The 23657-nt window shown below is 43.5% G+C and overlaps 1 protein-coding gene and 5 non-coding genes across 6 annotated transcripts; all 6 read right to left on the reverse strand.

Moving 5' to 3' along the window:
* Positions 1-196: 196 nt before the first annotated feature.
* Positions 197-23470, reverse strand: polr1a (RNA polymerase I subunit A). Its single transcript, XM_035649411.2, has 37 exons — positions 23268-23470; positions 22784-22892; positions 22460-22555; positions 22187-22336; positions 21492-21602; positions 20959-21044; positions 20610-20698; positions 20336-20413; positions 19816-19927; positions 19437-19578; positions 19158-19319; positions 18582-18704; positions 18242-18469; positions 18007-18114; positions 17696-17842; positions 15876-16067; positions 15619-15768; positions 15325-15508; positions 15111-15193; positions 13569-13727; positions 12291-12389; positions 12035-12187; positions 11745-11827; positions 10804-10969; positions 9691-9814; positions 8944-9002; positions 8618-8817; positions 6971-7138; positions 6231-6366; positions 5866-6020; positions 5524-5653; positions 5272-5376; positions 4695-4973; positions 3389-3589; positions 2792-2909; positions 2511-2675; positions 197-707 (listed from the first exon to the last, which is right to left on the reverse strand). The coding sequence occupies exons 1-37, from the start codon at positions 23342-23344 to the stop codon at positions 607-609; spliced, it is 5028 nt and encodes a 1675-aa protein (XP_035505304.2). The 5' UTR covers positions 23345-23470; the 3' UTR covers positions 197-606.
* On the reverse strand, positions 10370-10506 carry LOC118320101. The gene has a single exon (XR_004796238.1). It is a non-coding gene; the product is annotated as a small nucleolar RNA SNORA5 (small nucleolar RNA).
* On the reverse strand, positions 11116-11252 carry LOC118320104. The gene has a single exon (XR_004796241.2). It is a non-coding gene; the product is annotated as a small nucleolar RNA SNORA5 (small nucleolar RNA).
* LOC118320102 lies at positions 13215-13351 on the reverse strand. Its single transcript, XR_004796239.1, has one exon. It is a non-coding gene; the product is annotated as a small nucleolar RNA SNORA5 (small nucleolar RNA).
* Positions 14820-14956, reverse strand: LOC118320100. Its single transcript, XR_004796237.1, has one exon. It is a non-coding gene; the product is annotated as a small nucleolar RNA SNORA5 (small nucleolar RNA).
* LOC118320103 lies at positions 17385-17521 on the reverse strand. The gene has a single exon (XR_004796240.1). It is a non-coding gene; the product is annotated as a small nucleolar RNA SNORA5 (small nucleolar RNA).
* Positions 23471-23657: the final 187 nt, after the last annotated feature.

Here is a 23657-nt window from a genome sequence, read left to right on the forward strand (position 1 = left end):
ATGCAAGGTCACATGACTAGCATGTGATGAAGACATGTCACAGTCATCACATTAAAGGTGACATATTGTGCTCATATTCAGATTCATACTTTAAATTTGGGTGACCACTTGAAAAGGTTTACATGCTCTAATGTTCAGAAAAGGCATGAGTGTTCTCATACTGCCCATTCCTGCAGCTCCTCTTTTCACCCTCTGTCTGAAACACCTGGATTTCTTCTAGCCCCGCCTCCCGATAATCCCCTGTCTGCTCTGATTGGCCATCTGGCCCAGTCTGTTGTGATTGGTCAATCGCTTTCAAACCGTGTAGGAAATGTCATTTTTCACCAGAACGGTGGAGCTTCTCGGATTGCAGGCGGGGTTACCCCAAAAGAGTCCGACTGTGACATTACAGTGGCAGAGAAATCTGACAATTTGTGGGCTGGCAGGCTCCTCAGATACACACATGTATGTGCACAAACACTGAAAAGGGGAAGTTTTCATAATATGTCACCTTTAACCAGTAACTTTGATTGAAAAAGAAAAAGGTTTATTGTTCATAGAAGTGAAGTGTGTTATAGGGGTTTGAGGCAGCACATTCCACTCAGGCCACGAGGTTTCTGTCGTCTCCTACTGCAGCGGTTGTTTCAGCTCAAACAGTCCTGTTCCGCCTTTGACTACCTTCCCCACCACCAGGCAGGCTGAGGGCGACACCAGCTGATCGTGTGACCCTGAAAAGGGAAGGAAAGCCATGAACAATAGCACAACTGGAAACAATCTCACTGTGGCAGGCTTTTTCGTTCATTTTAAGGGCCGTGCAAGATATTTTTAATCAATCAAAAATATTCATGTGGATACTATTTTCAGTATTGGGTGACATATCAGCAAAATAAAGAAGTTAAAAATATTGTTCAAGCAACTATGTGGTACATTCTGTCAGCTTAAGCATAGCTTGATCATTTTACTTGGCATAAATGGCTGAACTCGGTTGAACATATTCCCAGACTGCGGTAACCTAGTATGAATAATAATTATGTTTGTGTCACATTTTTATTTATTTACCAGCCTCAGTAAAGAGAAGGGCCGCAGTGGCTCTGGGGCAGAGTACGAATCCAAAATGGCTCCAAAACTCCCAGAAGCACCGTCATCAATTTTTTACTGAATACATAATGGTTGACTTAGTAAAAACCTGTATTGATTAATGCCCTGAATTAAACTCTTGTACAGAACTTCTTATTATGTACTAGGTTTTGTTTGCACTGAACATATTTCCTTATGCCTCCTTTTTTCTCAGTAGATAAAAGTTTACCTCATACATGAACACTGCAGAACAACCCCTTTAAAGGGATAATGAGTTGAATAGTTTTGTCTTTGCATAAGTGTACGACCGATATATCGGCCGGCCGATAACATCGGCCGATGTTTGCGTTTTTTACGTGTATCGGCATCGGCCGATGCACGGCTGCTACGTTCGCTGATAGTTTTTTTGGGAGGGCAGATCCGGTCGCCTATCGGGCCCGGCCCCCCTCTCTCCGGAACCATTTACCGAGCGCCGTCGCGGTGCCTCTGCCCTAGGCTGCCGCGCTGCACGCCCGCCGGGTACCCAACTCTCCCTTCTCACTGGCTCCGGCCGGCTTAATCGGCTGTTTTATGCATCCTCCACGTCCTTGCGCTCTCTCTGCTCGTCGGCTGACTCTTCTCCCCCGTACCCTCCTTCTCTTCCCCGCCTTTCCCCTCTCTGCTTCGGCAGGCTGGGACTGGCGGCGCCCCCCGTCGGGCCCCGCACAGAGTCGGGCGCGGCTGCCGGTGGACTTTTTTAGTCTCCGCGCTGACCGCGCCGCAGGCTTTGCGCAGGGGATCCCATTCGCGGGCGGATGAGTCCCGGTGCAGTGGGAACTCCCGAGATGCTCCAGAGCGACGTGAGCCTCGTCTCCCTCTAGCCAGGGAGGCGAGCCACGGCCTTGGCCATAACCCCACTTTGACTAAGACCTCAGATCACACGAGACAACCCGCTGAATTTAAATATATTATATTATTAAATTGAGGGAGCAAAAGTAGTATCGGCTCCAAATATCGGCTCAAGAAAATCGGCAGTCCGTATCGGTCATCGGCTAAGGCTGATGAAAAAAAAATCTGCATCGGCCCTAAAAAATCTGTATCGGTCGATCGCTACTTTGCATTGTATTGAAATATACACTCCATAAACTGCATGCTAAATATTTGAAAATGGCAACAAAAAAAAAACTATTAAAGCAAAAACTTTGCTCCTCCAAATCTGTTGAATAATTGTAGAGCTTATTATAGTAAAAATGAATAAACTGCTATCTATGGCCCTAGGTGTGTGATTTCAAAAAGAATACACCACTATAAAAATTTGATATGTACATTGCACAAATTACATTCACTATCAATATGCCTGCCAACAAACAAAAAAAAATTGAATTGGAGTGTCATCACCCCTATTCTGTCTACATTGTGATTTCTCATCTGCTGTGTAGGGTCAGCGTGTATGATTATCGTCTCCCATTTCTCACCCAGCATGGTCGCCTGTTTGAGGAACTTATAACTGGTCTCGAAGGTCATCTGCTGTAGAGGGGAAGAGTTGGATCGGATGGCGTGCCGGTTTAGGGGCTTATATACGCCTTCAAAACACATGTAGTCCGCCACCAGAGACAGATGTCTGGGGTCGACCTCGATACCTGGAGAATGACAGAGAAACAGCAGGTGAAGACCAAATGAGGAGGGGCTCTGAAAGCCATGTTGTGTTTTCATTTTATTTGTGTGTGTGTGTGTGTGTGTGTGTGTGTGTGTGTACCATAAACAGCAAAGACATCTTTGATCTCCTTCTCTATGACCTTCAGAGCAACTTCAATCCCGTAGGTATTAGCCATGGCGTGGACCTCGTTGGAGTACAGTCTGTTGATGTCCAAGATCTAATGAAATAAAATTATAGTCTAAATGTTGAGATTTCACCAAACTATGACCAAAAAGTGAAATCTTATAATATATGATAACATTTCTTGAGTAATTAACCCAAACCGTAAACTCCTTGATGAGGAAGTCACTGCCTTTAAAAAAATATATTTAAATGAAACTGTGGTCCAAATGTACAGTAATCTCTGCTTTGCAACACTTAAAATCCACCCCACCAATTAGCGTGAGTCAGACCGATCCACAAATCTTAATAGACACCAGTCAGATATCTGTTAATAAAATCTTAAACCGTCACAAATGAATTCCGCATGTACAACTGTGAAGGCCTAGAAATCAGAGGAGTTGACATTACTGTGTATACGAATAAATTAGATCTCACAATCGAAATATAAAAGGTTGCCCGGTGTGAGCATGGTGAATTTCTTTATATAAATATTCAAAAGATCCTCATGGTCTCCGCGAGATGCTGCCTACGTACGTCACTGTGCTTGAACAGTTCGTGCATGTTGATGCCCTCTGTGTTGAGAACCGTCTCTTTTTCTCCAGCCTTTGTTGTGGCTTCGCTCAGCAGACAGCGCGTCAGGCCCTTGGTTTCCACGATTACCGCGTTCTGGGCCAGCGTCGACAGGACCGAGGTCAGGTCGAAGTGCACTTTGCTGACGGGTAAAAGCAGGTCCACCTGGAAACAGAAAGACAAACATTGTGTACATCATATACTATGATACAGGGCTTTCACAGCCAATGTGCTGTGAGTGACTGAGAACTGACGGACGTGATTAGAGGCGGAACTTTTAAATGTGCTTTCAGAGGACCAGGCAGCTACGAGCCACTGATACAAGAGGATGTCTACAGTTTGTAGGGTTCCAATATAAATACACTGTCCTCCTCTGATAAAGTATGTCGTATGAGATGATCTGCATATGTGGTAACAAATTGTATATTGTGCACTCGTATGTTTATACCATGGCTACTGAATGTCCATGACGTATGAAACCTGAAACAGGTGTTGAACACTTAAATATCAATGATCAGTATTAAACTCTAACACACACACACACACACACACACACACACACACACACACACACACACACACACACACACACACACACACACACACACACACACACACACACACACACACACACACACACACACACACACACACACACACACACACACACAGGACTCAACTACTGTGCAATTACCAACTGTGCAATAACCAGCTGTGCAATATTTATATTTATTCTCCATGTGCAACTATTGCAACTGTTCTGTACATATTATTTATATTTTTATATTTTGTTATATTTTGTACATACATTTCTTTCTATTCTGCCATTTCTTGTATATTCTGTCCACTGTGCTGCTGTAACGACCAAATTTCCCCATTGTGGGACGAATAAAGTTATATCTTATCTTATCTTAAGCAAGGACAGCAAGAGCTGCTCTTTGTCTTTCTTCTATTTGGGGGATCTTCATGCACATGTTATTTTGGAACCACAGTTCCCATAATGCTTTAGGGGATGAAGGTAAGATGTTGGCACGGAGTCTTTAGTTTTCATTTCTGCAAATGGACATTGGTCAAGTATTCTAAATTAGCATTTAGCAGTTCCTGTTTGCAATGATTCGAAGTAGCATATATATATTTTTTTTTTAATTTACGGAATTTTGGATGACAATATAGCACAGAGGTACATAAGGCTGTAGGTACAGACAATATTTGTCAGTAGGATAATTTGCTGTTGATTAAAGAAATGCTATCTAAAATTTTTTTTACATACCTCACACCAGAGTTCATGCTGATGATCATAGCAGTATCTCTCTATCGCCGGGTGGGACTGCAGAACAGCGTTGACTCTCATCTGACTCATGGTCTCTTCTTCTCCTGCTCCTCCTTTTGCTTGTTTCCTTTTCTTCTTCTCCGGTCTCACTACCGCAAACTCTGTCTGGGAGTCTTCCTGAATCGTCTCCTCCCTTTTCTCCACCTCTTCCTGCGCTGCATCGTCTTTATCTTCACTGTCGTCGTCGCCTCCCTCCTCCTCCTCGCTGTCATAGTCCACCTGCAGAGGGGAAACAAAGATGGTCATTCATTGTAATACGATGGTGGAAACTGCATAGGTGCTGGACAGGAAGTATCTTCTCCCTCATGACCAGTCCACACCACAGAAAGTCCATGGCAAAATTTATAGACCAGACAGCTTTTCTTATTTATCTAATGGTGGGTGAGGACTAGCAGAGAAGACACTACCACTTTAGATTTGGGACAGTAAATCTAAGGAACCAGGAACAACCAGGGATTAAGCTTTAAGGAGATGCGACCACATGAGTCAATATGAAGTATTTCATGTCTCAGCATACCTCCTCTTCCTGTTTGCCTTTTCTCTTGGCGTCTGAAGCATCGGCGTCTCCTTCGTTCCCCTGGTCATCAACGATCTCTCTCTCTTCCCCATCCCCATCGTCTAACTGAAGGACGTCAACGGGACAAAGATAATTGAGATGTTTGTTTGCCGAGGAAGAAAAGAAAAGCTCAGATGAAAAACATGACAATATCAACACTAAAAAATGCCCATGGGAGTACTGAATTGAAGACTAAGCCAATTAGAAACGGACCCCTGCCGTGTCAGCCTCTCCATCGCCATCATTGTCTTTGTCTCTTGGTGTGGCCTTCCTCGTCTCCACGGCGATGGAGGCCAGCTTGGCACTGCGCTTCTTAATGGCTTCGAGGAGAAGACGGAAAAACCTGGGCAGAACAGAGAGTGAAGGAGAGAAGATGAGTCATTAAGTTTTTTTCTTACTGGTTCTGATAGGACACACACACACACACACACACACACACACACACACACACACACACACACACACACACACACACACACACACACACACACACACACACACACACACACACACACACACACACACACACACACACACACACACACACACACACACCTTGTTTCCATGTAGTAGAGGATCTGTTGGGGCGTTAGCAGCTTATCTTCACAGTAACGGTCAGGAGACAGGAAGTGGAAGGCCACTTTGAACCGCCGCTGCTTTTGGTGGTTTTCGACCTGAAGTGACTCCACCACATCCAATTTCTGCAGGACCTGCTTACACACACACAGAACCGTGGTGAGTCATAGATTTTATCTCCCACCGCTCCATCAACACAGGTGAGGACATCTTCACACACAGGGAGAAATTGAAAATGACACAAAGGGAGGGGGCGACACTGGGAGAAAAAAAACTATAAAGAGACACCAAACGACACAATGAGATGACAGACAAGTCAACCGTGACTTGGAGATTGTCCTCACCTCAGCCAGACACACCCTGGTGAGTTTCTTCCGCAGCGTCTTGGCCCTCTTCAGGGCTTTCTTGTTGTTGAGTACTGGAACGCTCATCATCGGAGTTTTAATGTTGGAGCTGGCCACCATTAGGATCTCTCTTAGTCTGTGAGCCACACACAAACACATATAAAGGAAGCGTGAGGAAAGTGTGGCCCAGGGGTTGGATGGCCAAAGTAGGAGGAGGGTGAGGTAAGAGGAAATACATTGAGGGGACGGACAGATAGAAGTGAACGCTGGACGGGGTAATAACACACGCACACGGGCCATTTCTCAAAATTCTAAAACTTAAAAAAAAAAAATGCTGATGAAATATTTGTTTATTATCCTCTGCCAGCAGAGACAGTCACATGACTGCAGATGTTTAATGTGACATAAATGTGATGCCAGCAAACTGGACTGTCACATAGAAACTGCAGGTTTAGGCCCAAAGACAAACCTAAAGCCACAGAGTATAACAGTAGCTCGGGAAAAGTCACAGCTGGGGAAGATAAGAATGCTTCCTGCTGCAGTCTGTCCTTTCTTTACTTGACCTTTCATTCATGTTGTCAATCCTCTCAAGCAGCAGCCAGACATATATTTTCTAGACTCGTCAAATATCTAAAGCAACATCGAAAATACAAGCTGCATGTACGTCTTGGATAATGTGTTCACATATACATACAATCTCAAGTCCAACATGAGATGGAGAAGTGAGGAGGCGACATTACCGAGGTATTCCCAGTGTGACGTTCATCTCTCCTCTGCCTGCAAAGTGGAAGGTGTTGAGGGTCATCTGGGTGGAGGGCTCGCCTATGGACTGAGCGGCCAGCAGGCCAACCGCTTCACCCGGGTCACACAGTGAACGCTGCCATTTATAGAGCAGCAGCTGGCGAAGGCTGAAGACACAGACAGAGTGATGAGGCAAACTTTACCTCGCAACTAGCCGAAAAGGATGAGAGCATGTCACGTATCAAGAAAAACAAGAGAACGCAAACCTTGTCTATTGTGTCCAAAATATTAACTAACACCTCTCAGCAATTCAAGTGAACGTCATCATGTACCGCAGCGTCCATCACGGCCACAAAGTCAGATTGACACATCTGAGAACCTCAGTCTAAACAAAAACTGAACTAGAAGTAGCAAAAGGGCTACTCACCTAGAGATGATACCCTACCATCACAGGCTGCTCTGAAATCACTACCCAGTACTACAAAGAGTGTTTGTAGAGAGAGATGACCCCTCGTCTTTGCTAAAAAAGTTGTATTTAGATGGAATAAATACTTCAAGAGACGTATATGTGGAATTAAATCAGTTTTAAAGGGGGGGGGGGGGGCTCAAATGGAACAGCTGTCCCTATGAAGCCTGTAACTTTGCTCTGCTTCCCTTTATTAGCATGAATTGATCATCCATGATGAGATGATCCTCAGACGTTGTGCTTTGGATTGTGTATCAAAGTTTTTTTCTTTACTTCATCTGCATTATTACATAGAGAATATTCTATCTTAATTTACTCTGACCCATATATCTGATTCATATATATATATATATATATAATTTATTGGTAAGTTAACCAAAGGATTAATCGATAAAAGAATAATGGTTAGCTAAAGTCTTGTACAGTATATGATAATTACTTCAGAAGGTCCTGAGGCTGTTGTGTATTGATATAGCACTTGGGGGGTGGATTACAAAGAGAAAAAACATGGGTCAACTACCAATCAAGGAGCGGGGTTATTTCATAAACCAGCTCATAAGCAGGAAGGGCATTTGAATTTCGAAATTGAACAGAATTGAAGCTCATGGAGTTGATGTGACATGAAAACATGAACTTAAGATTTATCTCGGCTGGTGATTTGGACCGTTACGGCGAGATGAGCTTCTAGGTCAACTGACACTTACGTGCATCATTTAGTGGTATCGAGGGAAAACTAATGGAGCAATGGTCAATCTTACTAAATAATTATATTAATTATAATCAGTCTGTTGTATATCACATTCGTTTTATTCTTATGTTGTTGTAAGTCTGTAAAATGGAGCTCTGTAACATTAACAACGTACGTTTCTGTTTTCTGGTATGTAACTTTGTATATTATCTTTTTTTTATATTTACCTTTAAAAAAATGTTAACACACTTCTATCACACCTTTGAGTGCTGATGTAATTCTGCTGAGTGAACATGACGTTACAGGCAGAGGCATTGTTTGCAAACAGAAATCATTCCTCTTCGACCTTCATTGAGAGCAGAGGTTAACGTTGATCTTCACTCGAAATGGTACCTGCGATCAAACCAGCACCTGATCATTAATACGGTCTGTGCACAGGGAGTTTGGTACTTTGCTGGTATAGGCACGTTGTTGTATTTGAACTCACAGTACCTGTGGGTATCAACTCGGTCTTGACCCGTCGCGCCTCTGTCCTGCAGATATTTCTCGGAGATGCCGTGGAAGTTTTCAGACACAGATCCGAAGCAGACGTCTGGCCTCAGCGAGCTCAGAGAGGGCTCGGGGCAGCGGGAGGTCTTCCTGCTGTATTTCGATCTGCTGGCTTCATCCAGGGAGTACCACTGATTTGCAAGCTGTGGAGGGAGCAGAGTTCAAATTGCAGTTTGGTTATACCAGGTTGGAGGATTTCCTGTACGCCGGAACAGACTGCCTCAACAAATCTGACAGATCCCTGGTGCATTTTCACTGTGTTTAAATACCTCAAGTGTAGTCTGTTTGAGTTTGGCCAACTTCTTTTGGGAAAACAACAGGAACGCTCCTGACACAGATTGAAAAGACAATTACACAAACATTACATGGCATATATTAACAAAAGCAACGTTCATACGCGTCATGAACATTTCACAGCACATTCGCTGAATTCTCCTGATCCAATGATCCACTACTAAAGTCATCAGTGATGTCCTACCCGTCTGATTTCCTCTGGTAAGGACCACCAAAAGCCTCCCTCACTTTAAAGATCATAACTCTGTTGCCCCCAAATTAGATTTTATCTCAGGGGTCCTCTATACTGTCCACCATAAAAAAAGGTCACAGAAGGCCTCAGAGTTTAGAAACATTTTCAGAAGCTCATTTACATTACCTCAGCTGTGATAAAAGCCTCAGACATGCGTAACGTAATTCAACATTTTAAAATTCAAATAACTTTTTTACTTAGATTTCAAATATTTAAGGAAGCAGAATAAATTGTTAGGTTATTTGTTCCTCATTTACTTATTTCTTACATCACGTGAAAGGCAGAGAAAACCACAATCACTCCTGCCAGGTGCATAACACAAGAGGTGTAACAATAAAGTTTAACAGCAAAATAAGGTGCAGAGTTAAGAGAAACATAAATGCAAATTTTGATTTCAGTCAAGAAATGATAATTAATCAGGAAAAAAGGTCGGTGGTTTGAGCGCTGAAGATGTGAGATCCTTTTATTCTGCCCATGTGTGGTAATTTACCTCTCCGTGGACATGCCACCTCTCGCTTTGCATTCCAGCGCTGGATTGCTGCAAAGTGTTGACTGGCAGCCTGAGGGTCCAAACGTGCCATGATCTTGTCGAGGCCCTGGGACCTCTGGATGACCTAAAAGGAAGAAGAAATGTTTGGTTCTTTCCGGCTGTTCAGAGAAATGATCCGCCAGTTGTGTCGAAACCCCATGTTGGCGTCAGTTTACTGTAGAATGCGCTTCCTGGCTGTTTGCTAATAGAAAAGACTCAATTCTGAGTGACTATAAACTTCAAACTGGGAAATAAAAAAAGATTGTGAGCTACCACATACAAATAATGATAGTATTTAAGGGGCTTGGAATGTAAGATGTGCTTTAACAGGAGAGGAAGTTTTAGCAACATTTAAAAAAGTAATTATCATGTATTAGTTACTTATTTAGTTAAATACATTTTAAAGGGGAAGCTTGACATCAATGTGAAAGACACTATTAGTATATTTAGAGGGAGATACATCAAGTTTATGTGTTGTTGTGAGCTTTAGACGTTCTGGTAGTGTTTTCCAAGGGTCAATAATTAAACATTTAAAAGAGATCATTTTCACAGTTACAAACCAAACTTTGATGAAAGTTAAGACACTGAACAGTTGGGAGTATTTGTCGGGTCATCTGCAGTGTAATACTAGCTCAATAAGATTTGTGTGTAGTACATATTTATCCCCAGCAGCCATGTTGAAGCACCGTGGGGCCCATGAACTACAGCTTCACTGTGGCAGCCATTTTGGCCAGTGGCATCCATGGAAGAGGAAGCACTGAATTTGACAAGGCTGCGAACTTTTAAATAAAACAGATTTACTGTCAGCTGCCGACGCGTCCTCGTGTCCGTTAATGTGAGTCAGGATTTTGTCCAGTGTTGTCTGAAACACGAGTCATGTGGTCTCTTGAAGCACTTGGTTCGTTTGTTTGTTTGGCATCTTTCTACAGCTAGTTTTCACATCAAATCTGTCACGTGTCAAAGCAATGCAGCCGTTTAATCATATGTAAAAGATTTCCTATCTGCTCTGGTGTCTAATGTCCATCAGCATTATTCGTGTACATCATAATGATTAATGGCTCACTCTGTATTTACCTCATAGTTGTCCTCGATGAAGTGGAACTGTCTGGGCTGCAGGAACTGAGTCTTGGGGATGTCCAGCCCATCTTCGCCGTACAGGAACTGGACCACGGAGCCATCGCTGTCCCTCACCGTCAGATCGTACTGCACTACCAAGCCCTCCAGATGCTTTATGACACATCTGCAGAGGAGGGGACGTGAGGGACGACGTGTTACTTTGCTCGTCGGGTTTGGACATAATTCACACAGGACAATTGATGAAAGTTAAAACACTGAACAGTTAGAGTATTTGTCAGGGCATCTGCAGTGTAATACTAGCTCAATAAGATTTGTGTGTAGTACATATTTATCCCCAGCGGCCATGTTGAAGCACCGCGGGGCCCATGAACTACACCTTCAGTGTGGCAGTCATTTTGGCCAGTGGCATCCACGGAGGAGGAAGCACTGAATTTGACAAGGCTGCAACCTTTTAAATAGAGTTGTGGAGGAGTCCTCATGGGGCTGTCAATGTGTAATGACCCATAACGAGGCAACAGTTCAAAAGTAAAGCTGAGCGGTAGCCGTTGGGATGAACAAAGTAATTTCTTATCTTAATTGTCTGAGATTTAAAACAATATATATTCCTAGTCCCACCGTTAATATTGTTTGCTTTAACTGTGACTTAAATATACCAGCTTTAGCCTTATGAACAAATAAGAAGTTGAGCACACATTTCCACTTCCCTCTTTATTTTAGTATCGTCATGCATCAGACCCAATAGTGACTAGTTAAACAAAAAATGGTTCACGTGTAAAAAATGGATCCTTGTGATCTGGGTCTAAACAAGACATTTGTATGTGCAGTAGATATAGACAATAGATCACACTAATGAGGAGCTATATGAACAGTAATGTGACCATTTGTTTGAAGATGACTGAAGCCTGTTCTTGTCTGTTAAGTGTAGATGTTTTTATTACCTCTGCAGGTATCCTGATCGAGAGGTTTTCACGGCTGTGTCGACCAGTCCCTCTCGGCCAGCCATGCAGTGGAAGAAAAACTCCTGAACACAACCAGGTCACACGCAGACAAGGAGGGAAATGCATCATGAAGTAAAAGCACTTTTCATAAACACTAGTGTAGCAAGAACTGCAGAGGGAAAGCTTGTATTCAATTTGGCCCCTCAGTCTTCAACAGAGATGGGGTGTAAAAGAAACAAGTCCTCTACACAACACAAACAACAATCACACTCGCAGCTCTCAGCGTGTACCTGGGGTTTGATGCCCGTGAGGAATCTTCCAGAGACGAAGCCCCCGGCACCCGGTGCGGGGTCGTATGGTTGGAAACATGGCAAGAATTTCCCAGAGGGCATCAGTGGAGGCCTGCGGCCCTCCAACTCGATCTGGCCTAGTAGACAGGAAATCTGAGACACACATACAGATGTTGGATTAATATTCTAACGTGAGTGACGTGACAAAATATAAAAAGTTAAGGTGAATGTTGTGTGCGTGTTTGGGGGGGGGTACCTGCATGGTGTTAACAGTAGACCCTTTGGCTCCTGACTGGACCATCAGCTGAAGGTTGTTGTCTGGGAAAGAGGTGTGGAGACCGATAGGCATACACACCTACAAACACACCGAAGGAAGGAATTTAATTATATGTCTGAACACATGCACTCCTTTTTTTAAATATGCATTTGTGGAGGATTTTCTTTTTTGTGGACAGAGCACAGTGAAAAGCTGACAGGGACTGAGGGGAAAATCCCCTGCTAGACGTGGTCAGCGTCTTCAGGATGTAATCAGAATTTAACAGTGACTTAGACTTTGCTTGCTTCTGGTGTTTTTTTGTTGCTTCGGCTTACTTGCCTCTAGACTTGGTAGCTCAGTTCCGCTTCCTGCTGTTTACTGTGTTTGACAATGAACCGCTGTCAGCTGCAGACCTGCTGTTCTGTAAGCGACTATGACTTGTGAAAATGTCACAAATGGAGTCAACAGGAAGTTAAAGTATGTGGAGTCAACAGACAATTACCACTAGGCTACTGGACTACGACCTTCAGTGGCATACGATGCGCTAATTGCTGAACCTTGGGAAAGGACCGTACTTCCTCCAGAGGGCGAACATTAATATTCTTAGAACCAAAAAACAGGAACTAAAGCTGCGTACAGGAAATAGGAACCCTTGCAGGAATTCAGTGCATTTCAAATTTAAGTCCAGAGGAAATCTTTTTAACCCCAAAGTGCCTGCTCAGGGGGTTTTACTCTACGAAAGTACAGGAATCCTTTGCATATTTTCCATGAGTCTTCAATTTAAAGATCATTTATTTGAGGGAAAACTTAATTTTCACAGTTACAAACCAAACTTTCATTTCATTGGACCGAAACCTCAGATTGATGAATGATGAGTGGGCTGATGAAAGTTAAAACACTGCAGTGTAACACTAGCTCAATAAGATTTGTGTGTAGTACATATTTATCCCCAGCAGCCATGTTAAAGCACCGTGGGGCCCATGAACTACACCTTCACTGTGGCAGCCATTTTGGCCAGTGGCATCCACGGAGGAGGAAGCACTGAATTTGACAAGGCTGCAATCCTTTAAGAACCTTTTCGTTCGTTGAAAAAAGTTTCACATACTTTTGGTCAGAACAGAGCTTAAATCAAACATTGGTAAAGTTGTTTGAGTTCTTTCTTTCTTCTGAAAGTTACTGTGATTGAGACAGTTTGTTTTTGGATTCCATTTCACCATGCTGGCATTGTGTGTGCCAACAGGAGTAACACGTCAGTACAAGTAGTGGTAGTGACAGCACCTTGTTGATGTCATTGTTTACTTGGCTGGCCACTTCTTTGAACTTGTGGTCGGCCATGCTGAAGTCCCTCTGGTCTGGGTTGAGGTGAGCGTCCTGCCAGCGGCCCTGAGCCTCAGCTTGATCCATGTTGGCGGGCAGGTTGAAGGCTGCCTTGAGGGCCTGAAAAACAAAAAGGACAGGACAATTCCCCTTGTCAAACTAGAAAAAAAACAACACTTACATTTCCTTTAGTTAACAGGTTTTTCCATTTTATGTTGTATAAAAAGCAACTATGTGTGAAAGAATAATTGCTAGTCTCAATAAAGACATGGAGCCTATTGCAAAAAACACTTGCACATTATAATGCCTTGATCAGTAAATCAACTAAAATAAAACATATTTAAACCTACAGTGGGTAATATTTAGAAAAACTAATTCACAGAAATTAAATATATTGTCCATAACTATGTGTTCATATATTCATAATCACCTGCAACAAAAAACAATGTTTTTTCATCAACTTTGAATGAGTGGAATGTAGTTACATGAGGTGGACCCGACTTCTGTGTAAGTCGGCATGATTGCTACGTCGTGTTCAATACGGTTGCAGAAAACAGTCCAGATTACGCCGCATTTACATAGAACCGTAAATGGAATTAGTGGTGCGCCATCATAAAGTGTCCCCAATCGGGTGCTCAGTTAGTTGCGGTTTGCAACTCTACCACCAGATGCTGCCAGAAAAGGACCAAAATTACACACTGGGACTTTAATTCAAAACACATATTACATGACTTCCCAAATTATCGAAAAGCTTTTTAGCTTTCATGATTTTCATTGCCATACCAGCGTAACATTGTGTTCTGTGGGCTATGAGCTGGTGTAGCTTAGTGGGTCACACCACTGACTTTGGTACAAAAGGTCGGGGCACGTTTCCAGGTCATCCCAGTGTGGGCCTTTAGCTACCGGACTCAATGATTGTATATCGCTTCAGAAACATGAATGTAATATAATGTGATAATATTATCTTGTCTAATATCTCTGTGGCCGTAACAAACTATGTCATGTCTCATATTAACTAAGGTCTAGTGTGTAACGTCACGTCTCTATCATTTAATATTTTCTCAATGTTTTGGAACTTTTTATCACCAAACACAAAGAAAATAAGAGGTTTACAACAATAGCACAGAAATGGATTTGCACCAGGCAGAAAGTTTAACAATTAAAGTTCAGTTGAAGCTCATTAAGTTCAGACAGCATAACAGTGCTGCTTGGTTTTGTGTGTAGTACATATTTATCCCCAGCAGACATGTTGAAGCAGCGTGGGGCCCATGAACTACAGTTTCACTGTGGCAGCCATTTTGGCCAGTGGCATCCATGGAGGAGGAAGCACTGAATTTGACAAGGCTGCGATCTTTTAAATACTCAGTTGCTGTGGACTGGTCTTCATGTCTCATCTGTACTTGTTGGATCAACACAAGACTTGTGCATGGATGATCTATGTATTAGATTTAACATCAATAATGAAACCACCATCAGACTGAACAAGCTGCTGCTAAAATTCACCTTGGTGCCAATGTGTAGCGATTCTTGAATAATTTTTTTCCTTCGCTTGTTGGCGCCTGGTTTCACCAGGATGTCCTCCACACCTAGACACGAAGAGCAAAAACACTTTAGCATAATCCTCATCTTTTATTTCCAATAAATTACACGGGATGACCAATATATGACTGTGGCGTCTGAAATAGATAATTATTGCCTTGTGTGTTCTTTAACTTACCCAGAGTGAAGCCTCTGTACAGCTGCAGGTAGGCAGTGAAGAGGCGAGCCAGACAGCTGAGCAGTTTGCCACTGGTCTGCCCTCCGTACAGCTCATAGCAGCAGTGGACCAGACCATAGGCTGAGGAGCCGTAGTGAGCTTTGTCCAGAACGCCCACCAGCAGTTCCCCCTGACGAATCAACACCTGGGAGGCAAGACAAGGGGAGGAAAGAAAGCTTGATAAATTAGAACATTAATAACACAATAGTTGGTTTCAAGCCGTTTCATTGTTGCCGCTTTGAATTCGTTGTGTACCTGCGAGTCACACATGCTGTCGGGTCTGTATCCCGGAGCGGCACGTGGCGGGACTTGGATCCACGCCTTGCTGGGGATCTTGGATTTGCCAACCAGGTTGAGAGGCACAGCTTTCTCTGGGATGACATTCAGCAGCAGCGTAGACACCACCTACAAGATACACAAAATCAATCACACTGTAGTACAAATAAATTCAATAAGTGCGTTCATTGTCATAACACACCCAGAACGGAGAGTATACTGGGGCACAGACTCACCTGCTTTCCTGTCCACAGTTGCTGAGGTCGGAGTATGGCCGGCGGCAGCAGTTTCACTCTGCCTGGCTTGTCGGTCAGTCCTCTGTACACCAACTCGGTGTACTGGTCTCGGCTGAAGAAACAGCCACGTATCGTCATCCTCGTTCCTGACACCATGTGGTCCTGGATCAGACCTGCTAAAGGTTTACCATCCTAGAGAGTGAGAGAGAGATTGGAGGAATATATGAGGTACAAAACTAATAGAAGTGAATTGGGTCAGTAAAACAACATAAAGTACCAGTACTCATACATGTTGATCACCTGTGTGCTCAGTGTTTCCCCGAGGATGGAGTTGTAGCAGCGGAGGTGAAGCGCGCATGTGTGTGCAAAAATAAATTAATTGTGAGCCGGTACTCTTATCGGTTCTTGTTTTGTTTCTTGTACTGTACACGGTAAAATGTTGAACACTGAACAGCACTATTTTGAAGAAATAACTAATATAAAGTACATGATGTTGTGCGTTGAGTGATGGGACGAACATAAAGCCTGTCAAAGAAAAAAAGTAACATCTCAATATTTACAGACAGACGGTTACATAAAGCCCCTGGACTGAAAGTGTTGTAAGTCTTTCACTATGAACCTGGTCACAGCGAGGTGACACTCATTTGTCCTCTCCTTCATCGTCCCACCAGCTGCAGCTGTGAAGAAGCTTTGGGCTTCACGCTTAGATGTTAAATTTACTAAATGTTTCGACAGATCGCTGGTATTACCGACTTTACTTACAAAACATTTGTTACACTTGTGACAACGAGCGTTGTCTTCATTGATATTGGTGAAGTACAACCAGAATTTTGACGGTTGACTCTGCCATGGTCACACGGAGCAGTGCCTGTCTGTCGGTACACAGCATACGGATCTCTCTTCGGGATTTGGAATAGCGAAAATTTATCCTAGACAAATACATTAATTTCTTCAATACCAATAGCAGCACCGATAACGTCTGAGTCTATTGATACAATGGTCTATTTAATTTAGTTTAATACCAGTTTCTGCTCCCATCCATAGATAAGACCCAGCCCAATCTCCTCTCGTGAAAGAAGAGGAGAGCGTACTGCCACTGCTGAGTGCATGTAGGGGAAACACTGGTGCTGTTCCTCACTTACTGGTGAATGTCAGCTCACAGTATTTAGACGAGCCGACAGCTGACCACTGGAATATATATCTGCTTTTAAATGAACAGTCTAAATGTTACAGAAGTGCAATTACACAATTAAACCTATTTTATGGCTTAATGTGTGTAAATACCTAATCCTGTGTTGTTGTTTTTTTATGGTGCCAGAACGTAAACGTTTAAATGTGTTCTGCTTCTTTGTGTCCTTGAACACAAATCCTCCTACGTTTGAGCATCATGTGAAATATACTGCATATATTTATAAAAGGGGCAGTAAGCGATTCTAAAGCATAACACGTTACGTGAAAGTCAGCGTTACTTCCGTCTGCTAGCTGTGCTTCTTAGATGTGCCAGTGAATGTTTGTGTGTAGTACATATTTATCCCCAGCAGCCATGTTGTAGCACCGTGGGGCCCATGAACTACACAGTCACTGTGGCAGCCATTTTGGCCAGTGGCATCCACGGAGGAGGAAGCACTGAATTTGACAAGGCTGCGATCTTTTAAATACTTTTTAACATTTTAAATCGTTTACTGCCCCTTTAACACTGTTTTACTTATCTGCAAAAACCTTCGTTTGTTTGATCGTGTCACTTAATGATTCCAGTTGCTGGTTTGAGCGCCGTGACCCGTGACAGTCCGGCATCTGCAGTATGTACACGGTGCACTCACCTTGGGGACGAGGTACTGCTGGTCAGTGCTGACCAGCGTGTAGGCCTCTGCTCTGCCCAGCTCACTCTGAGGGAAGTGGGCATTCATCTCGTCTCCATCAAAGTCAGCATTGTACGCCTTGCAGTTGGCATAGTGGAGCCTTAATACCTGCAACATCAAGTTAAGATAAAGCTAAATTTGTTAAGATATTATATATCTGTATATTTAACATCCAGCAAGCAGATGTATTTCAAAACACAGCATCATAATTCCACATGGCTTCTATGATTAATCACAATGAAACAAATTAGCCTGGACTGATCAGATGTTACCTTCTCTCCTGGAAGGATGCGGGCATTGTGGGCTTGTATGGAGGGTCTGTGCAGAGTTGGTTGTCTGTTGAGTAACAAAACGTCGCCGTTCTTTATATGGCGACTCACCTGGAAACACACAGAAACAAGAGGAGAGTGGAGAGTTACAGTGACAACAGTTAAAAGGGTCGACTCACACTGCAGGGCTGCACAAGGGTTTACGTCCGCAGGTGCACAACCAGATTATTCAACTCACTATCTTCACTGGTATCTTATGTGGACCAGGACAGGGTGTCAGCAGCTGCTTGGCAACCGCTTCTCTCTGTGCAAGACTGGTGGCTGATAGGATGGTTTTCCTGCCATCCTCGTTTATCACCATGGAAGCGCCGGGGTGGATGTTAGGCCCGTTGAGGACGGCCTGGCGAAGCTCCTTCACGTTCCACGGAGTGACGGGCTGAGGGTAGGTCAGCTTGGTGGCAAACACCTGCAGGGGAATACAAAAGAGAAGGGGAGTTTGCATTGTTGACCCCACCTCCTTTCACAAGACAGTGAGCTTCCCTTTCTTTGGCGAAGAGCTAATTGGAAGTCAGACGTACCATAGGTATTCCTATCTCGTTGGTCCCTATGTACATGTCTGGACAGATGACAGATCGTGCAGCGTAGTCCACTCGCTTGCCCATCATATGTTTCCGGAACAATCCATCCTTCTTCTCCAAGATCTGAATCAATGAGATGAAAGGAATTTCTTTAATCAGTCAACAAACAGATAAACGGTAGTTTAAGGAGGGAGTTGTTACACTGTTAAATGTTGATCAACCACACTGTGCCACGTAACAGATTGTTATCCCATGTCGTAGACCCGTTAGAGTTATTTCAATTAAGCTTTTCCTGATCATTGTGTTGATTGGTGGAAGCAACGGATACGAGGAAGCTAGAATAGCATACTAATCTGTAATCTAATATTAGCCACCCAACCGTTTTGTTTACCGTGGGCTGGGTACAGAACTTTTTAGCACTAGTGTAGTAACGACAACAACATAGAAACTCTGACTGTAACACTTGAAAAAAAGGTAGTGTTGTGTAATGGTTTATGGTCACTGCGCCATATTAGTACAAAGGTGAAAGGCACCCGACGCAAGTGTAACCCTCAGTTTGTGAGCGGGATGCGATACCTGTCTGATTCCAGGGTATTTATCTGTCATCAATTTGTCCATGTCACTGTCAAAGACAATGTTGACATGGGCCTGTAGTCGGATCCAGATGTTGTAGAGCTTATCCGTCAATGTCTTCCCCGGGATCCCCGACAGAAACGTCTGGTCACTCTGTTCAACAGCCTGTAAAACAATGAGAGGACAGGTCAGCAACAACCTGCTTTAACTGGATTTGTACGGCCGAGACCCTTTTTATACCTCAACAAGAATTACACGTTATCCGTGCACACGGTACCTTACCTCTTCTTCCTGAATGATTTTCTCCCCGGCAATGAGAGCCAGAAGTTTCCTTATGATTACAGAGTCCTTCATGACAGCCTGCATGTTGACCGTCTGTCCGTTAGTAAACATCTGGTCACCCATTCGATTGATTGGACGATACCTGACAGGTAAGACGATGGGGTGTGAGGTTAAGGTCAGGCACAAAAAAAAATGACAACCTCATTTAACAACAAAATATCAGTATACATTTGTAACTTGTAAATTGTATCCCATTACTGTCTATTTCTACTACGCATCCCTCTAAGCATTCAAATGTTTTGTTTCTGATTTCAAAAAAAGTTCTAGCTTAAGCTGTGACTATTTGTATGGATTGTTAATTTCATATCAAATTCTATACCTGCAAGGTGGGACCACCAGCAGCTCCAGGAAGAAGAGGTCAGGGTAGGAACATTTCTCCTTTGACATCGTGGACTCCTCCAGCCCAGAGAACAGACACTTCAGGAAGAAACCTGGCAATAAAAGAGGAGAGAGGGAAAAGAAAAGATTTTGAAAACCACTCCTTGTGGAGAAGTTTTTTTTGGCTACTCTGCAAAAGGGACAAAGTATTTGTGAAAAAATGGTTAAAACTGAAAGTAAACCATGAAAGTACAACGGCAAAAAATGCAAGAGGAAAAAAAAGCGATAGTTTAAGTAAAGAAATTGTCACCATTCCATCTTTAGTCGTTTATAAACTTCAGTTCAGCTTTAACAGACTTTTTTAAATGTTAGTTTCTTCACATGCTTCTTATTAAATGAGGAGGACCATCTATTGAGACCATACTTTATTCAAATGTTTTTCTTTAAATGGTGATGTAATTGGCATTCACAAAGTTGCCTATAAAATCAACCAGGTTTATATACACAGGGCGGAGACCTACCTTCATTCTCCCACAGCTGGGTGATGTGTTCCCGGGCCGTACTGGCGGTCATGTAGACTCTCTTACCAGCTATCAGATCTGGTGCAAGGAGACATGAGGCAGAACTAGGTCAGATCTGTCTACTGCATGTAAAGGCAGCATGGAACATGGGCACCAGGTTGGTGTATAGTTAAAGTAGATTCCAGCTTACACACCACTTCAACAAAAGCAAAGTTAACCGTATGTAATGTAATGAATATGTACAAGAAAAAAAAAAATACAAAACATTACTCACCATCAGTTTTGTCGCTGTTCTGTACTCCTGTCGGCATTGTGACAATCAGCTTGCTGTTGTGCTCACGACGCACGCAAGACCTGCCACTACTACACACACACAAGCACACTGATTTCAGCAGGGACTTGATAATTAGGACATTCCCTATCAACATCTAAGCAGAGCCCACCATCCCTGTTTCCTCCAACATGTTTAGACCATGGGTCTGATCTTAACCAACCACAAATAGAGGGGCTGAGATATTCTCCTGTGTGCTCAGTTGATAAATGTAGAAAAATCTGTAAGTACTGTTCACACTATGAGAATGATGTTATTGTTTTGTAATTTTTCTAAATGAATAGGAAGTTACCTGCACAGCGGACATTTCCTTGTTTTCATGTGGATAGTCCAGAAGTCATTTATCAGACTGTTCTTCTTTTCAACAAGGTGTTTAATCTGAAAAAACACACAAGCACACACTTAAGCATGGTTGGTCTGAAATTGATGTATAGAACAAGGTGTTTTGGATATTTGAAATCATATTAAACAGTCCTTGAGTGTTTTTAGGTGTGTGTGTATTAGTTATTGTATTTGAGTGTAGGGGTGGGCGATCTGGCCAAAAGATCACATGACGATCTTTTGGGATAGAATAATGATCAACGATCTTAATCACAATTTTTCGCACAAACTAGGCTCCCAAAAAAAAAAAAAGTGAGTGTCTTGTCAGAAAAAGACAAATAAAAATAAAGTGTATTTAAAAAATAACAGATCCGGTCTTTGACTTGGATCAGCAGAAGTAGAGTGTACTTTCACTAAAACTTTCCACAGATCGCTCGTGTTACCGCCTTTACTTGCAAAACATGTGCTACACTTGTGGCAACAAGTGTGCAAGTGTGTACTCACTGGTTTGGTGATCCCAGAGGCTTCCGTGTTCACTCCAAGTATTGTGTCTGTAAACTCCGACAGCACCTTCTCAATCTCATCTCCAGAGGCTTTGTTATTCTCCTCCAGGTACTAAAACACACACGGTGCACACAAACAAATAAATCTAACTAAATGATCTACGCGACACCATTACACAACCTATCAGGCAAACAAATACATTCACTAGTAATAAATATGAAACCCCTTCAAAAAAATTCCCCAACACACCCACAATAACAACATCAAGATTCTCTCCCGCTTCTGCATGTAATAGTAAATAACAGTTGCTTTGATTAATTGTGCTTTAGGCCCAATCTCATTTCTTTTCTTTTTTGTGTGTGTGGCTTATACAAAGAAAAAGCGCCATAGTACATTGAAAGGACAAACAAAGGTTGTCACGCAATTTTGTGAGTTTCTTTGTTCGCCTAGGACATTATTTCAGACGACTTGCCCGTGATTCGCAGTGCATATCTCACAGCCCTCCGTGTGGAGTGTGGGACTGGAAAATCTCCCCCTCGATGCCAGAGGGAATTGAGACACCCCTACTCCTACACGTGAATGCGCAAAGCCGAGGGGTACGGCTAAGGGTTAGGGGCAATGGGTGAAATGGGATTGAGCCTTAGTCTGCAAGATGCTGCCAAAAAGAGTTTCCACGATTAGGATTGCAAAAGCACCTGGTTGAGAACATTCTCGATCTGGTAGACCTCCTGCATGGCTCCATGGTCCACCAACTTCAGCTGGTTCAGCAGCAGGTGGATGGCTGCTCGGGGACACGACAGCATGTGACACGCCAGACAGGAACCGCGTATCAGCAGGTAGAGTTTCTTTGGAAACGATTTTAAAAGCAATTTTAAGTTCTCAGACCTTAACCCCACAGGCTGGTCGAACGGTAGACGACCGCCAACGCGTGTGTACTGCGTGTGTGTGTGTATAGTGGACATGCTCACATCAAAGAACAGCGGGTTGTACACAGGCAGAGGCAGCTCCACGTGTCCCAGGTGTCCCGGACACGCGTTGAAGTCCTGACAGCAGGTCGAACACACCTGGAGAAAATAGATGACAGACAGCAGACACGAAGAAAAATAGACAACCATAGGTTTAAGTGATTTGCTGAAGCTCATCACTCGAAGAACTACCGCACAACCACAAGTCAGGAACACGCTGAGCTATGGCATGTTACACGTGGTTTTGGCAACACTTATCTATGAAATAATATGATTTCAGTATATGTAGAGAGGGAGAGAGAGAGAGAGAGAGAGAGAGGGTGAGACCTCTTTGCTGTCTGCTGGTCCCAGGGCCAGGTCGTAGAGGCTGTTTGGGGCCACGTTCCCAACTGCATCGAGGAACCTGAAGTTGGTGATCGTCTTCACGCTCAGCTTCCTGGACAGGGGATGGGACGGGGGAAACCAATGTTATATCAGCTGCGTTTACGTGGCGGTAGCTTCTTCAGAACCGTGGTTCACGGTTTGGTGTGAGTGAAGGGGCGTCATCGTGATGGTCAACGTGAACCCCGGGTTTAATGGGCTTCGTGTGTGTGTGTGTGTGTGTGTGTGTGTGTGTGTGTAAACGGATTTAGTGCACGATAACATAATGCGACACATATGAATAGATACTAATACATATTGACTAAGCAACTCAAAGCTAAACCGCCAGGAGAACGTTGGCACGGCACGCTGCATCGCGCCACCGCGCGCAGGCGGGTTGTTGTGAACGCGTGTTTAGCATGAGGCTAGAAGCTAACGCGTTCCCTCTCACCGTATCTCTTCGGCGGAGTACATGCCAAACGACATGCCCTCCAAACGCCGCCACGGCACATCTTTCCCGAACAGCATGGCGGAGAACTATTCGGACTTGTTTTAGTTCACCGATATTAATCCATGGCGTTCTCTCCGTGCCACGCGAGAGAGCGGCTCCGGCTGCGCACGTGGGGCAGCGGCGGGTCGGACCAAGCACAAAGCTCGGAGGGGGGGGCACACGCATTCCGACGACTAGTCTTCCCCCCGCCCCTCCATACTTAAAGAACATCCATCTGTTCAAATATCATATTTTAATCAAAATCAACTTTTTTCTACTTAATATTAATTGTGAGAAAACCGTGGAGTTTCTTCAAAGGACAAATTGTTATAACTTACCCCCCCCCCTTTT

Source organism: Scophthalmus maximus, chromosome 9 (genome assembly GCF_022379125.1).
Source record: "Scophthalmus maximus strain ysfricsl-2021 chromosome 9, ASM2237912v1, whole genome shotgun sequence".
In the NCBI taxonomy this organism is placed as follows: domain Eukaryota; kingdom Metazoa; phylum Chordata; class Actinopteri; order Pleuronectiformes; family Scophthalmidae; genus Scophthalmus; species Scophthalmus maximus.